Source organism: Lathamus discolor, chromosome 15 (assembly GCF_037157495.1).
Source record: "Lathamus discolor isolate bLatDis1 chromosome 15, bLatDis1.hap1, whole genome shotgun sequence".
NCBI classification, from domain to species: domain Eukaryota; kingdom Metazoa; phylum Chordata; class Aves; order Psittaciformes; family Psittacidae; genus Lathamus; species Lathamus discolor.
In genome coordinates, this window is record NC_088898.1 from 4824610 (window position 1) to 4838823 (window position 14214).

General features: G+C 44.6%; 1 protein-coding gene across 3 annotated transcripts in view; it reads left to right on the forward strand.

Annotated features, from left to right (window-relative positions):
• The window catches only part of RAPGEF1 (Rap guanine nucleotide exchange factor 1), an 83478-nt gene that overhangs the window by 40909 nt on the left and 28355 nt on the right, over positions 1-14214 (forward strand). For all 3 annotated transcript variants that reach the window (XM_065695727.1, XM_065695728.1, XM_065695729.1), the window contains exons 5-10: positions 3291-3379; positions 3686-3838; positions 5236-5359; positions 6497-6680; positions 7275-7790; positions 13958-14160. In XM_065695727.1, the coding sequence (XP_065551799.1) occupies positions 3291-3379; positions 3686-3838; positions 5236-5359; positions 6497-6680; positions 7275-7790; positions 13958-14160 (1269 nt within the window). The remainder of the gene's footprint in view (positions 1-3290; positions 3380-3685; positions 3839-5235; positions 5360-6496; positions 6681-7274; positions 7791-13957; positions 14161-14214) is intronic.

The window sequence follows — 14214 nt, forward strand, 5'->3', positions numbered from 1 at the left end:
TGTGCTGAAACTCAGCTTAGTTTTTATAAACTGGAGCTGAATGCAGAAATGATGTGGATCTCCCAAGCTTTGGCTGTCATGTTTTTAGGAGTCTGAATATCTCTTTCGTGTTACTCAAACACAGATAGTAAAATTTTTTTGTTGTCAAGCCTTTTAAATAAGTATCTTTGAAACAAAACATTCCCATCACTAAAAGAAGACAGATTTTCCTGGATTATTTTCCACAATATGCCATTTAAGGTCCAGATTTGGAAAGAAAAGCCGATCTTAAATTTGCACAGCAGGATATAGGCAAAGAGTTTAGCCTGAAGCCTCATCTGCTGTTGGTGCTGGAATTTAGTAGCAATTTGCAGTACGTGAAAATCTGTGCTGTGGTATCTGAGCTGTAATATCCGAGCAAGTAGTGGGGGAGGGTTCACTCTGTTTTCACTTAATGGAGCTGCACGATCCCATGGAGAGCTGTGTTTCCAACATATCCGGGATCAATCATAGAACAATCATAGAACAGGGTTGGAAAGGACCTCAAGATCATCTAGTTCCAACCCCCCTGCCATGGACAGGGACACCTCTCACTAAACCATCCAACACAAGGCTTCATCCAACCTGGCCTTGAACACTGCCAGTGATGGAGCACTCACAACCTCCCTGGGCAACCAATTCCAGTGTCTCACCACCCTAACAGGAATAGAGATAGGAATAGGGATAGAGTTGTGTAGTCTCATCACAGGAGACTTGGAGACCCACTGTCCATTCACTTCAGTATTTAAACCCCAGTACCTGTTGCCTTCCAGCCAAAGTTGTGTGCTTGTGTGGATGGGTGGTAGGTCTTGAATGTCTGCTCTGCCCATGCTGTGAGCTGCTGGAATCAATGCAGGCATGTCCATACAGTGCTAAGCCTGAGCTGTTAAGCCCCACTGCGTGGCATGGCTATATCAGTCTCTTCTTTGTTGTTAGACTAAAAGTTATTTTGGCCTTCCAGTTGGAGCTGGCGTATGTCTGGTCAGCGAGCAGATGTGCGGCCGTCTGGGTAGATGCGAATGTGTCTGCCCATCACCAGGTCAGCATTTGGAAGCAGCGTGTACTCTTCTCCTGCATAGCGAGGAACAAGGTTTATTTTAGAAGGGCCAAGCCAGCTTTCAGGTCTGGAAGCAGAACTAAGACGTTGGACACTTCTCTGCTGTGGAGAGCCCTTTTTGTTTTTCTGGCAGATCACATCAGATCCACTTCCACATTTCAGTGCTTACTTCCCCCTGTGTTTTCAGAGTTAAACAAAACGGAGTCACTTGTGTGCTTCTGTCACTTGTGTTTTGATCTCAGGTTTTGATGCCTTGCTAGCCGTATATAGAAGGGAAAAAAATATCCTTGTTTAGATTGCGTAACTTCTTAAAAATCCATCTCATTTTGGAATTTCCAGCTTGCTGAAGTAGCAAAAGTTTATAGAGAGGCTTTAATTATCTGTAATTACTGCTGCAGGAATCTCTTTACTTGCTGATAAGGAATAGCATAATGCGCATCTGGCTCGATTGCGTGCTGATTACCTCTGTGTGTACACTAAAGATCTTGGCTTGATTTTCAAATGCTAGTTCTCATTTTGGGGTTAGTAGAGAAGACTAAAAATCAGGGTCCATGGAATCCAGTGATACTGGTCAAAGTTTAGAGGAAAAAGTGATCCTGTTTTCTGTGATGGAAGAGGCTTACTTATATTACTTTTCTATATACAATGTAATGTACATTATCACAGTGGACCTGATCAGATTGTCAAAAGCCCTGTTGCTCCTTGTAGCAGAGTACTTCCCCACTGGGGACATGGCCCTCGTAGGTGGGAGCTAGCCAGGCTGGCTGGCTGTGGTCAGCTTGGTGCTGTGCTTTTCCTCATCAAGGCACTTAGAACATGCTGTTCCTCACAAGGGCTCTTGTCTGTCTGTCTCAGACAGGAACATCTTCATAGCATTAACCCACATGGACATCTGTATACGCTATGTTTGTGCTCTTCCATCCACACTTGTGGGAATTTCCATTTCCAGCTGAGTGTTTTGCTGTGCTTTTGGTTGACACAGCGTACATTATTAAGCACAAGGTCACACCAAGAATGCAAGTAGAGCATTGAAACCAAAATCAGCTGTGGTGGACACTTGGACTGTTCTCATTGTCCATTGCACATCCAGTGCAGTACTTTATTCCTCTTGTGTGTCTGTTGACCCATGGATGCTCAGCTTTAAACAGAGCCTTGTATAAAAACATGAGAACTAGAATATTTCCTTTCCTTGGAAAGCGGATGATGACAACGTTCCAGTTGCAGTTATTGCATTGAGAGAGCAATGACAGTTGTTTCCAAGCTCAACAGACATGGACATGAAGATGATACTGAAATGATGACATTGTACTACAGGGTGCTTTAAAATTAAAAATTGATCCCATATAGTTTCCTTTGCATAATATGCTGGGAAGCCAATACTGTCAGGAAACACTGCCAGTTTTCCAGCCTGCCCTTAAGAGGGCATGTGTTTGTATCTGTTAACAGTAGATCTATTTGTTGGCCTCAGACATCCATAAAATGTTCTCTCCATCTTTCTAGCACGACTGATTGTTGTTCTGACTGCCAGCAGACTTATATTTCAGGATTATCATGCCCTTAGCTCTTTATCCAGAGCCTTATCTTCCTATAGCAGATACACCCAGAGTAGTTCCTTGAATGATTAAGACTTCCGTTGCTAACATGTTAAAAGATGGCTTCAGGGCAAGCAGGCCTGTTAATAAAGGTGTTCTTGATTTAATTTCTTGTTGAGCATCTTACACAAAACTTGCTTTTTGAGAGAAATATATCCTTGTTTATAAAATATAAAGCAGTTATTTGTATTTTTTCACTAGCTAGATGAAGTATTCCACTGTGTAAGACTCTTCTGTACTTACATTTTATGTATGTAAAGGCAATTTGCCATTACCTAGGGTGCTGTGGGGACTGGAACACATTTGTGACAATAGAGGAAAGAGGAAGCATGGCAAAAAGACACACATGTGGGTTTGTGCAGAATCCCCTTAGGGCCAGGGTTTATAAACTTAACTCAAATATAGCCAAAGGTGCAGGCTGCTCTTTAGAAACAGTGCTGCATCATTTGTATATCTCTGTTCCACACTTAACACCCGCCTCAGCTCTGTGTCCATGCCATCATTAATCCATAACGTGGGTAACCGGGAGCTTACTGTGCCAACATCCCTTTCTGACCTAGGATGTTTGAGTGCAGCATTCAGCAAATAATGATGATTCTCTTTTTCTTCTCTCCATCCATCAGGAGCTGGTCAGACTCACAATTGAAAAGCAGGAGCATCCCTCTCCCACAAGCCCAGTTAAACCCAGTTTACCAGCATGTAAATCTGACAGGTGGGTCACTGACAGGTTTTCTCCTGTGTGCAGGACTAATATAGAAGGGATAATTTCTGGTTACTGGTAGTTGAATTAAAGCATTTAGTTATTCTTCACAGAGGGTAGCACAGTGTTCTTTATGTAGCCTCATCCATTACAGTGGGACCACTTAAAAAGAATATGCTATGATAGGATAGGGAAGATACCTATAGGTATGCTGTAAGTGTCTCATATTGTGTGTGATTTAACATATGTATTAACCTGCCAGCATGCCACATTCCTGCTGTGTTCTATGGTATATAATCAGTATTGTGCTTCTTGCAGCCCATCAGAACTTCCCCTTACAGACCGAGAAATGGAGATCCTCAACAAAACAACTAATATGACTCAATCCAATGAGCTACTGACTGACTCCATGGATGAAGAAGTTGCACCTCCCAAACCTCCTCTGCCTAGCATTCGTGTGGCAGAAAACAGGTAACACTGGCAACCAGCTGGCTAGAGAATACCAGTGGCTCTTACCAGCTCCTTGGTTTTTCAACAACCTTGCAAAATATGCACACGAAATGTCACAAGGAAGGAGGGTTAGTGATGACTCTGAATTTCCAGTCCTCCAGAGTAATTCTTCCCTGCTCCTGGATTCTGTTTGTGACTTTGTGATCTCTCTGCCTTGTTTTGAGCGATACCCTTCATTATCTGTGTTTTCCTTTCCTTTTTATGTGAGGGTAATGCCATGCCCTGACATCCCTACATGAGAGGCATCACGTAAAGGCATAAGAACCTTATTTAAAACTATATGAACACCACACTGTACAACAGCATCTGGCTTCTGTATCCAGTGGGAAATGTTCTGTTAACGTCAGCAGGCAGTTACCAGCCTGTCCTGCATATCCAAGTTGTTCTGCATTTGCTTAAGAGTGAAAGGAGCCACTAGTGTGTGAAAAAAATCTTTACTCTAGTTCTTACCCTGATCTACGAGTAACCACATGAAAGTTTCTATGTCCTATTTTGAGAAGGAAGAGAAAAACCCCAGTTTACAGGTTTTTGGTCTCTGTGTGTGATGTTTTTCTTCTCTAGCGCTGGTGCTCATGGATGGTGTGAAAAATGCATGTTGTACTAATATGAAAATGTGTCATCAAGGGCTGTGGTTGGCAAAAAGAATCACATTTCTGTCTATTTTATGAATTCTAATGGGTGTTACAACTATTTGCTGGTATGTTCCAGGAACAGAACATGCTCTTGGGTATCTCACAGGCTCGATGGTTACCAGATTTAGGCGCCATTAGAAGCAAATACTAAAAGTGCAGTGGTTGAAATCTCACTAGTTACTGCTAATATGTGTATCTGAAACACATTCATGCCAGAGCATGGATCCCTCACATGTTGAGAGCAGCACTGACCATCTTGTTACCCTGAAGCTTATCAGGAGAGTGAAAGGGCAGAAAAAGAATTGTCCTGTCCTGTAGATTTCTGAAACTCTGAACATTTTTCAAACCTGGAAGGTGGGAGGAAGAGGTCAAACAATACATTTAATTTGGATTTTCACCACGTTTATTAAGAAATAATTGCCTTGCTAATTTGCTCCATTAAAAATAATTCTTAAAACAGCAATTGTTTCTGTTTGAGAAATGCCAACTCTTTTCCAACCTTAAAAATAAATCACTGCACAGGACCCTACCTGTGAGAGCATTCTTAAACTGATATTTGTTAGTGCATACACTTTGCTGAATAGCTCCTGGCCAGCTTTGGACAAGTACCTGTGAGCTTTGAGCCTGGCAAGTCAAAGACTTTCTGGAAAAACAAGCTCGTGAAGCCTCTGAAAGTCTTTTTGCTGGAATAGTAATGGAAGCATCAATGCCTGTTGTGTCTTGCAGCCCTCCACCAGCATTACCTCCTAAAAAGCGGCAGTCGGCACCTTCCCCGACCAGAGTGGCAGTTGTGGCCCCCATGAGTCGAGCCACCAGTGGGTCCAGTTTACCTGTTGGAATCAACAGACAGGTAATGGCGTAATCCCTTTGTGAAAGCCAAAGAAACGTGCTGTGAACTGCAGCAAAAGCTCAGAGAAATGCCGTGAGCTGCAGCCACGCAGTTCCCTGCACGCCTCTGCTTGTCCCAAACAGCCCTGAACTCGGGAGAGGGAGTTTTAGTGGCAGGAACATCAGGATAATAAATAATGTGAACAGCTTAATTTTTTTTACAGTGTTGTTTGGATTTAATTGACAAATTGCTACAAACTTTGTTGCCTTGAGCTGTAGCAAAGTGTGACGATGTGAGTGGTTGAGTGTTGCTGTGTAGAGGAGATCAGGTGCAGAACTGAGCTTACCAAGATCTCACCAAGGTTTACTTAGAGGCTAAGTATATCTCCACCCAGTCACAATTTAAAACCTCTTTTAACACAAGCAGTAGTTTGAACAACTGCTCTGACCACTGCTGGTGCTTTGGGAACATACTGGGAACTGTGTGTGGTGGTCCTACCCCATTGCTTGTACTAGACTGGGGTTTATGAGGTAAGTGGCTGAGTTGCTCTACACATTTAGGAACTTACTAACTCAGCAGTGAGGATCTGAATTGTATTAAATTGCACCAAAATCAAATCTTGTCCTCATCCCCAAAACCTCAGTTCTGGCTTAGTCGTTTGGCTGACCCAGATGAAACTGTGGAAGTTCTTCAGTTCCTAGTACAGTCACACTTAGGTTGTTTTGCTGAAATGGGATTGCTTGAGCAGTTCACTTGCAGGTTGATGGGCTTGAGGAATTTCCAAAATAGAAATGTGTAACATGGAAAATACAGGCACAGGAAGTTATATCTCACTATTGCTTATTTTTCCTCTGCATGCACTTCAGCTAGCCAATTGCTAAAGGCTATTTAATGAGAAATCTTGCAGGCTAATTCCCTACTATCAGTGTCCAGACAAGCAGTTATCAGATGTGTGAAGCAGTGAGGGACTCTTCTCAGCCTCTGTGAAGTTCAGTGTGGGTCACACACACAGCTTGTCTAACTAGAGGGGGCTAGCAGCACTGATCCTTCCCTCCTGGTTTTCTTAACACAACTGTGAGGTGTTTGCTCCTCTAGCTGCATCTTCCTTATTAGTGAGCTGCCAAGAATGACAGTAATTTGATGTTTATTTTGCTTAAGGATTTTGATGTGGACTGCTATGCCCAGAGAAGGTTGTCAGGTGGAAGCCACTCCTATGGAGGGGAATCTCCTCGCCTCTCGCCATGCAGTAGCATCGGCAAACTCAGCAAGTCTGACGAGCAACTCTCTTCTCTGGACCGCGACAGCGGTCAGTGCTCCCGCAACACAAGCTGTGAAACGTTAGGTAAGCAGAGAGCTGGCCAGGGTTGTCCTCCTGTTGCTGGAGGAGCCCCCTTCACTCTTGTCTGGGAGCTGTCATAGCTGTGATGCAGAAGTAAATGGATTGCGCTTGCAACTGTCATCTTGTAGCTGCTGCAGGCGGTTCTGTGCAGAGTTATAGTCTGTGGGATAGGAAAAAGCCCAGGGGAATGTGTTTCCCTAGCTATAGATGATTGTGTTCAAACTCAATTCAGCTGTCTCTCAAGTGGAATGTTTTGTTGATTTCAGACTTGTCTGCAGAAATGACAGTCCTGGTAGACTAAAGCAATGTTGTTTCTACATACTAGGAAAGAAAATAAAAATATAGGTGTGAAACATAAATAATCTCTGCAATGATCTACCTGCTGAATTTTTGTTACTTGTTTGCTAGTGTAAAGAAATAATGGGAAGAGTTTTATTAAGAAGGTGTAGCAAGATGGTCCCTGCTGCAAGGAAATAGCACTCTGATTAAATGAACTGATTAATTAACTGATGGAATGGGAGGAGCAGAATTAAGAAGGGCTGAACAGTAGAAGAGAGAAACTAATTCATCATTCTCCTGTCACCTCTGTTTAACCAGATCAATCAGATCACTATGATCCCGACTATGAATTCCTGCAGCAAGACCTCTCCAATGCTGATCAGATACCTCAGCAGGCTCCAGGTATCCTCAGCCCATTGCCAGAGTCTTTGGGTGAGTCTGGCTCCCCTTTCCATGGACATGCTTTCCAGCTCCCGCAGGGCAGCTCTCCTCCACTGGAATTCTGCAGCCTCTCAGGAGCAGCACAGCCAACAGAGACTCCTCCAGCTTTACCAGAAAAGAAGAGGAGGAGTGCAACCTCTCAGACTTCAGATAACTCAGGCTGCAGGGTGTCCTATGAAAGGCACCCTTCCCAATACGATAACATCTCAGAGGATGACATGCAGAATGCAGTGTCTGTCCCATCAATTCCCTTCACACCGTTTGCTGCTGTTTTGCCTTTCCAGCAAGGAAACTCTTCAGCACCAGTTGAATTCATTGCTGATTTTGCTGCTCCAGATTCTAACAGTGACCCTGAGAAGCCACCTCCTCTGCCAGAGAAGAAAAACAAACACAGTAAGCAAGTTCTTGTATTTGGGTTGTACTTTACTTGAGTTTCTCCTTCCCTGCAGTTGTTGTGTTTCTGATGACCACTAAGTAGTGGCGACCCCCAAGGTAATGCTCTTGCTTACGTGAGGCTGTGTCAAAATCAGTTAGTCATGTCAAAGACATGGAAGGGATGTGTCACTCCTATGGTGGGCAGGGAGTGACTTGGAGCCAGGAATGATCCAGGCCCAAGGGAAGCGATCACCACATGGCATCGACGTTACTATAGGGATACCATTTTACTTCTCTGTTTACCTGAGTGTGAGTCTCTGAGGCACTCTGGACTGCAGATCTTCTAAGTATATCCTCCCAGTTTATGTCCATTGCTGTTCCGGTGTCCCCATTTTATGAATGTTTTCCCACTGCAGAAAAGAATTGGATACTCTCCAAGAGCTCAGCGAAAGGGCTGCTTTTCTGTCCAAAACCAAGCATTGCCAGAGCAGTTATTTGGGAATAGGAACATAGTCACCCACATAGCTGGGCAAGACAAGACTATTAACCTAGTGTCCAGTCATACTGCTTTGCTATGGGATCTCATTTCCTTTGGATGCCTAAGAATTTCCCACATCATTAAAATGAGCAGTCTCTAAAGCAAAGGCTCGCTGGCCCCAGCCAGGCTCCTGGCACACCAGTACTGACTGTGACTCCAGCTCACAACCTTATTCTGACTTCCTTAATGTTCATGGTTGAAAACATGTGAAACCTCTTGCCAGACAAGCAGCCATACTGATCTGCCAAGGAAGGCTGTGGACTATGTAGTGAGATCCAGCAGATGTTAGTTCACTAGTCACTGGCTTGCTTTGCAACTGTATGTTGCATGACGAGGTGGTGTATACAAGATCTGGATCAACAGTGTTATGTTATGTGGCTGGCAGCCCAAGTGAAGAGCTGATCTGAAAGTGCTGGGTTGGCTTTCTGACTCATTTCTGCAGTTCATAAGTCTCTTCACTGAGACGAAGGTGGAGGCAAGATCAGCGTGTGGTGCAGCGGGGTCAGTATTCTGTCCGTTCCTATGCTAGTGTCCCTGTATACAGGAAATCACTTTTGCCCTCTTTGGGATGCAAACATTAAAATTATACTGAAGGCAACTGAAAATGAGCTGAGGTGTTTGTTTGTAGGCAACAGAAAGGATATAAGAACTGGCGCAGGCCATAGCCAAGGCTGGTTGTTATGGCTCACGCTGTTCAGAATACTCACCTGCAGTACCAGCTGCAAAGGGATGTGATGCAGAGCCTCCTTACTGCAGGAACAAGTCCTTCTGGGCTCTGGGTGTTAACAACAAGGGCTGGTCCAGGTGGTTTTACACCGTGCAGACTGTGATGGATGCAAGGAGATGCACCTCTGTGCACGTAGGCAGCTTTAGTAGGGGGAGATGCCTGGGTAAATCTTGGGTAAGAGGCAATTTGACAGTTGAAAGAGAGATCTGGGCTGTTTGCTTTCCTCTTCAGGCCCCATGTCTTTGTTTTCTGTTATCATATAAGATCTTAAGGAGTTAGCTTTTAAAATTGTTTTTAACTATCTTCTCCATTATTTCCCGTGCACACTTTTAACCTCAACACCACAGCCTTGTATGTGAATTTTCTTTGATGTTAGAAAAGAGTTTATTGTCATCTGTCATCTGGCATTATGAGAAGCTCTTGGAGTATTGATCAGATTGGACTGTTAGGGAAGGTAGAAGCTGTTACCTAACGTGTTGTCAGCTCTGATGGTTTGATAAGGCACCCTTGCTGCAAAGCTTGTAGTAGTATTTGGGCTGATACCTGACTGCTGTGGATTTTTAATTGCACTCACGTGCCATCAAGAACTTGTTTTAGATTGTCTTTACTCCACGGTATATCACACTACAGATCTGTGGTTGTTAGTTTTACTTTTATTTTCAACATTAAAAGGACAGTAAAACATTACTCAGGCTGTATAGTAGCACCCAGGATTCTTTTGCCTGGAGGTTGATGGATGTAGATATTCTTGTGTAATCACATAGGTGAGGCAGTGCTGCTTCCACAACACCAGCAAACTCCTGGGATCCAGAGGAGATGTGTGAATTTATTAACAAGATCTAGAGCTCACACAGATGGGACTTGGTTGTAGTCCCTTTGTTGTGGGTCATCTTTTGGTAGTTGGCAGGAAATGTTGCAGTGGATACTTTGATGTTCTTTTTATTGGTAATATACAGCAAAACCTGCTTGAGTTAACCATGTGTATTGCTGTGAGCTGTGCTCAGAGGGACCTCCAAGAGTTGACTTCTGTATAATTTAAACAGAGGACTGGTAAGCCTTTTAGCTTCACATAAATTATTGCGTTATTGTGCTAAAGGCAAATTACTCTAGACTTCTGCTTGAGCACCAGCATCATGCTCCTGATGTACAAGACACAGATATGGAGAGCTGCAGTGAGGAGTCCAGAGTCAGAAATAGCAAGATCCTCCCCCCAAACAGCTTGGAAACTAGCAGTGAGGCACTTATTCATGTTTCCCTCCCTGTCAGTGGGAACAAAATGCAGCCTGATGCCCTGTAAGCAGCTGGTATTTAACTGCAGGAACCATGCTGAGGGCAGTCTGGGCTTAGCCAGCGGATAATGCCAACTCTGAAAAACAGCTCTCCTCCCAGAGGCGACAGCACAGACTGGCTTATTTGACCTTGACTTCTCCACTGAGTTGATGTGCTGTATAGCTTAAGAATTTCCATTATTTTGGCTCTTGCCTATGCACACAAATCTCTTGTGCTTGTGCAGGGCCAGTTGTAGCACAGGCTGCTGGCACTGCACCAGGAGCTGGGCTAGGCCTTCAGTGAGTCCTTTGCATTGGATACTACTGTGCCATACCTATACTGCAGATGTGCCTTATTGCTGATAATCCCCCAACAACCACTGCACCAAGGGTGTTTTCCTGACAGGAGGTCACTTGCTGCTTTCTCTCCTCTCCTGCATGTGGGTGCTGCTTCCAGGACCAGCGTTTGCTCTCCGTTTCTGCAGAGCACTGGCTGCACAGCGAGCTGGCTGGGGCACTGCTGGTGCATTCCGAGCCATACCTGTGACTTCTACCATGTGGGCAGAACTGATGTGTGCTAGAAATCCCTGAGCAGCTTTAGCTCCTTCATGAATGACAGCCAAGGCACTGCAAGCAGATTGCTGGGAAGGTGTTCCTAGCCTCAGTCCGAGATTTTATGGGGGTTTTATTTCAAGGGTTTTCTGTCTGGGTTCAGAGCTGACATAAGCTGGGCATGTGGTGGGAGAGGTTTCTCTCTTACACCTCCCTTCTCTCCTGGGGTGCTGCCTTGAGAGTGTGTCACTCCACCCCGGCTTCTTGCAGCGGAGGTTACAGCCTCCATCCCTCCCTCTGCACAGTCACTGCAGGGTGTGCAGCCTGATCTGAGCTGGTGATGTAATTCCCCATCTGCGTTTTACATTTCTGCCTTGTTCAAAACCACAGCAGAGAGGGGAAGAAATGGAGGAAGAAGGGGGGCAGAAGAACCTTTGCAAACAGCAGTCTCAGGAGTGTCCCTGCTCCCTGGCTCTCCTGTTCAAGATTGGCAGCATTTTAATGATGCCATTTTAATTTGTGCTCTGCAGTCTCTGCTGCTGAGCCAGGTTTGTATTTCACCATCCCAACTGTTTTTCACTTCACCTAAAAACAGAGAAGAAGGCAAAGTAGAAGCAGAGACATGCTCACCTGCCCTGGACTAGTTGTAACAAGCAAGGCAGGGAGCTGCCGTGAGGATGGGATGCATTAGCCTCATAAAGAGCCGAGATAAAAGAGCTCTTCATTAGTCCCTTGCAGATTGAGTTAAAGCTCTCAATAGCATTCAGGCTTGCTACCTTGAGGTACAGTAATTTAATTTTACCCAAGTGTCTAATGTGATACCCTTTTCACCAGCACTTCCCGAGCTGTAGTGTCATGCAAACATCTGAACCCAGCTGTCAATCCTGAGTGCTGTCTTCAGATCTGGATGTTAAGTGAAGGATTGCTTTTGAAGGGTTAGTCTGAATTTAGCAATGTCTGCTGCATTATACCAGGACTGCCAAGCCTGACTTCTTGGCTTTTATCCCACCCAGTTGATGAGCTCTCAAAATGTGGTCTTTTCCCTCAAGCTTTTGTCCTCTACACTTCTCCAAGGAGTCGTGAACCTTAATTCACTTTTGCTGCCAGAGAAATATCTTTCATAAGCCTTCTTTAGATCTTACCCTCTAAAGCTGTTGTATGATACCAAGGCATTTTTCAGGACACGGGTATTAATAGAAGTGCCTTAGTCAACTGAATCACTGATATTCGAAAGTAGTATTTTAGTAATTCTGTATTTTCTGCACCAAGACTCCTTTACCTTGATTTCAAATAACAGAATATCGCCAGGGCATGCTTCTTTTCACTGTTGGGCTGCAATTCACATGCATGAGCAAATTTGATCTTGGCTTTAACAGGAGTGCCAAAACCAGCAGATGAGCAGGCACAAGCACACACCAACACTCACGTGTGTGCGGTTTGAAACCTCTGGCACACTTCCTTCAAGAGGAGAGGTGTGAACCAGCAAGGGTGGTGACTTATACCTGTGAAGGAGGGTGGCTGGGGGAGGAAAAGGAGCAAGGCCGAGGTAGCAGAGGATGCTGGGGGTCAGAATTCCAGCACCCTTGGCAGAGCTCTGCAGGAGCTGGCAGTGCTGCTGGACACAAATAGGTTGTCCATTGGCAGGTCCATGTAGGGTCACAGGATGGGGACAGCAGGTGTTGCCGGTCGGGATTGAAATCCATCAGCTGAGGTTTCCTCCTCGGCCTTCTTTCTTTATTCTGTTTTAGAGAAGGATTCCATTCTGTGGGAAGGGGCAGCTGTGATAGCTCTGGAATTTTAAATATTAGAGGAAATCTGAAAAAAAAGGATGCAAAAGGCAGGTGCACAGTGACACATTAGCACAGTGCATCCTGTTTGAAATAGGCTGGCCCGTCCATGTGCATTGGCAGGTGAACAGAGGGCTTTGCCTTGCAGCTAGTGTGGGAAGCAGCTTCGTGATGCGCAAGTACTGCATTGTATTTATAGCTTTCACTGAAGCCACCCATTCATTTCAGCTGTACAGCTGAAATGCCAGCAGAAACTTAATAATTGCCACCTAATGACCCGATTTTCAAAACCTGGCAACTCTTGGTTTATCAGGAGGAAGGGAAGAATGATCACAGCGTATCTTGTGCACAACAGCGTATTTACAAAAAGGCCTTTATTAGTCCTTTTTATGGCACTTAAATGCATCTGTTGCTCGTGTTTTCAGGTATGCAGAAGAGAGTTCTGTATTTATTTTATATTATTAAGTACATTTGTGATCCTTAATAATTCAGGGGGGATCTTTCTATGACACTGAGTGTCATTCCCCCCCTTCAACATTAAAATAAAGATGCTTTATAAAGGGATGGGGGGAAAAGGTGTTGGATTGGAGCAAAGAGGACACAAAGGCATGGTCAGTGGCGCTTTTAGAAGGTAAGTATCCTGTATCAACAGTGGCATATCAATGGCTGAGGAGGAGGTACACTCAGTTTCACAGGTAGGTGTTCTCCAGTAACAGTTTTATCAGCTTGCTGGAATGGAGAAAGGCCGTAAGGCTCCTCGCTCTAGAAATTTTGCTGACTACAGATATGAGAGTCCTTATATGTACAAGAATTAGTATAGATTTATTGTCAAGATTACATCTTTGTACAAGATGATTTCTGCCTCCTAGAAAGCAGACTGAAGTTATTCTGATTTTTTTATGACCTTGGGCATAAGCTGTTGAGGACTGTTGTCAAAATTGCCTTCAGTTACATGAGGAAGGAATTTGGGCTAAGCATTAGTGAATCAAACTTCTCAAGTAGCTGTTTGGAGACCTCATGGTTTCCTTAAACTGTTGTCAGATGTGTTTGTAGCCTGTGATTATGTTTGCTCTGCACTGGCTTGCAGGATGAGGTATTCAGATCCTTTCCTGCAATGTAGATGGCAACTGACTGTGTGAGCTGTGAACACAGCACGGATGCCTTGCTGCTCCCAGCCTGCAGCAAAGCCCGGCTCACAGTAGCATGGCCTTACTCTGACTTCATTTTGAGAATAAGCATCCTGCCTGCTGTTGCAGTTGCAGCTGCAGCATGTGGACCAGGAGCAGTGAGTGTGACCTTTCTTTGCATTGCAGTGATGGCATACATGCAGTTTGTGGAAGACTACTCCGAGCCACAGCCGTCCATGTTCTACCAGACCCCTCAGAATGAGCACATCTACCAGCAGAAGAACAAGCATCTCATGGAAGTCTATGGGTTCAATGACTCCTTTATCAGCTTAGACCCCTCTCAAGATCTGGCACCTCCTCCTGCTCTCCCACCCAAGCAGAGGCAGCTGGTGAGTGACATCCGTTGTGCCCTCCACGGCCTCCCTGAGACAGATCTGTTCTTA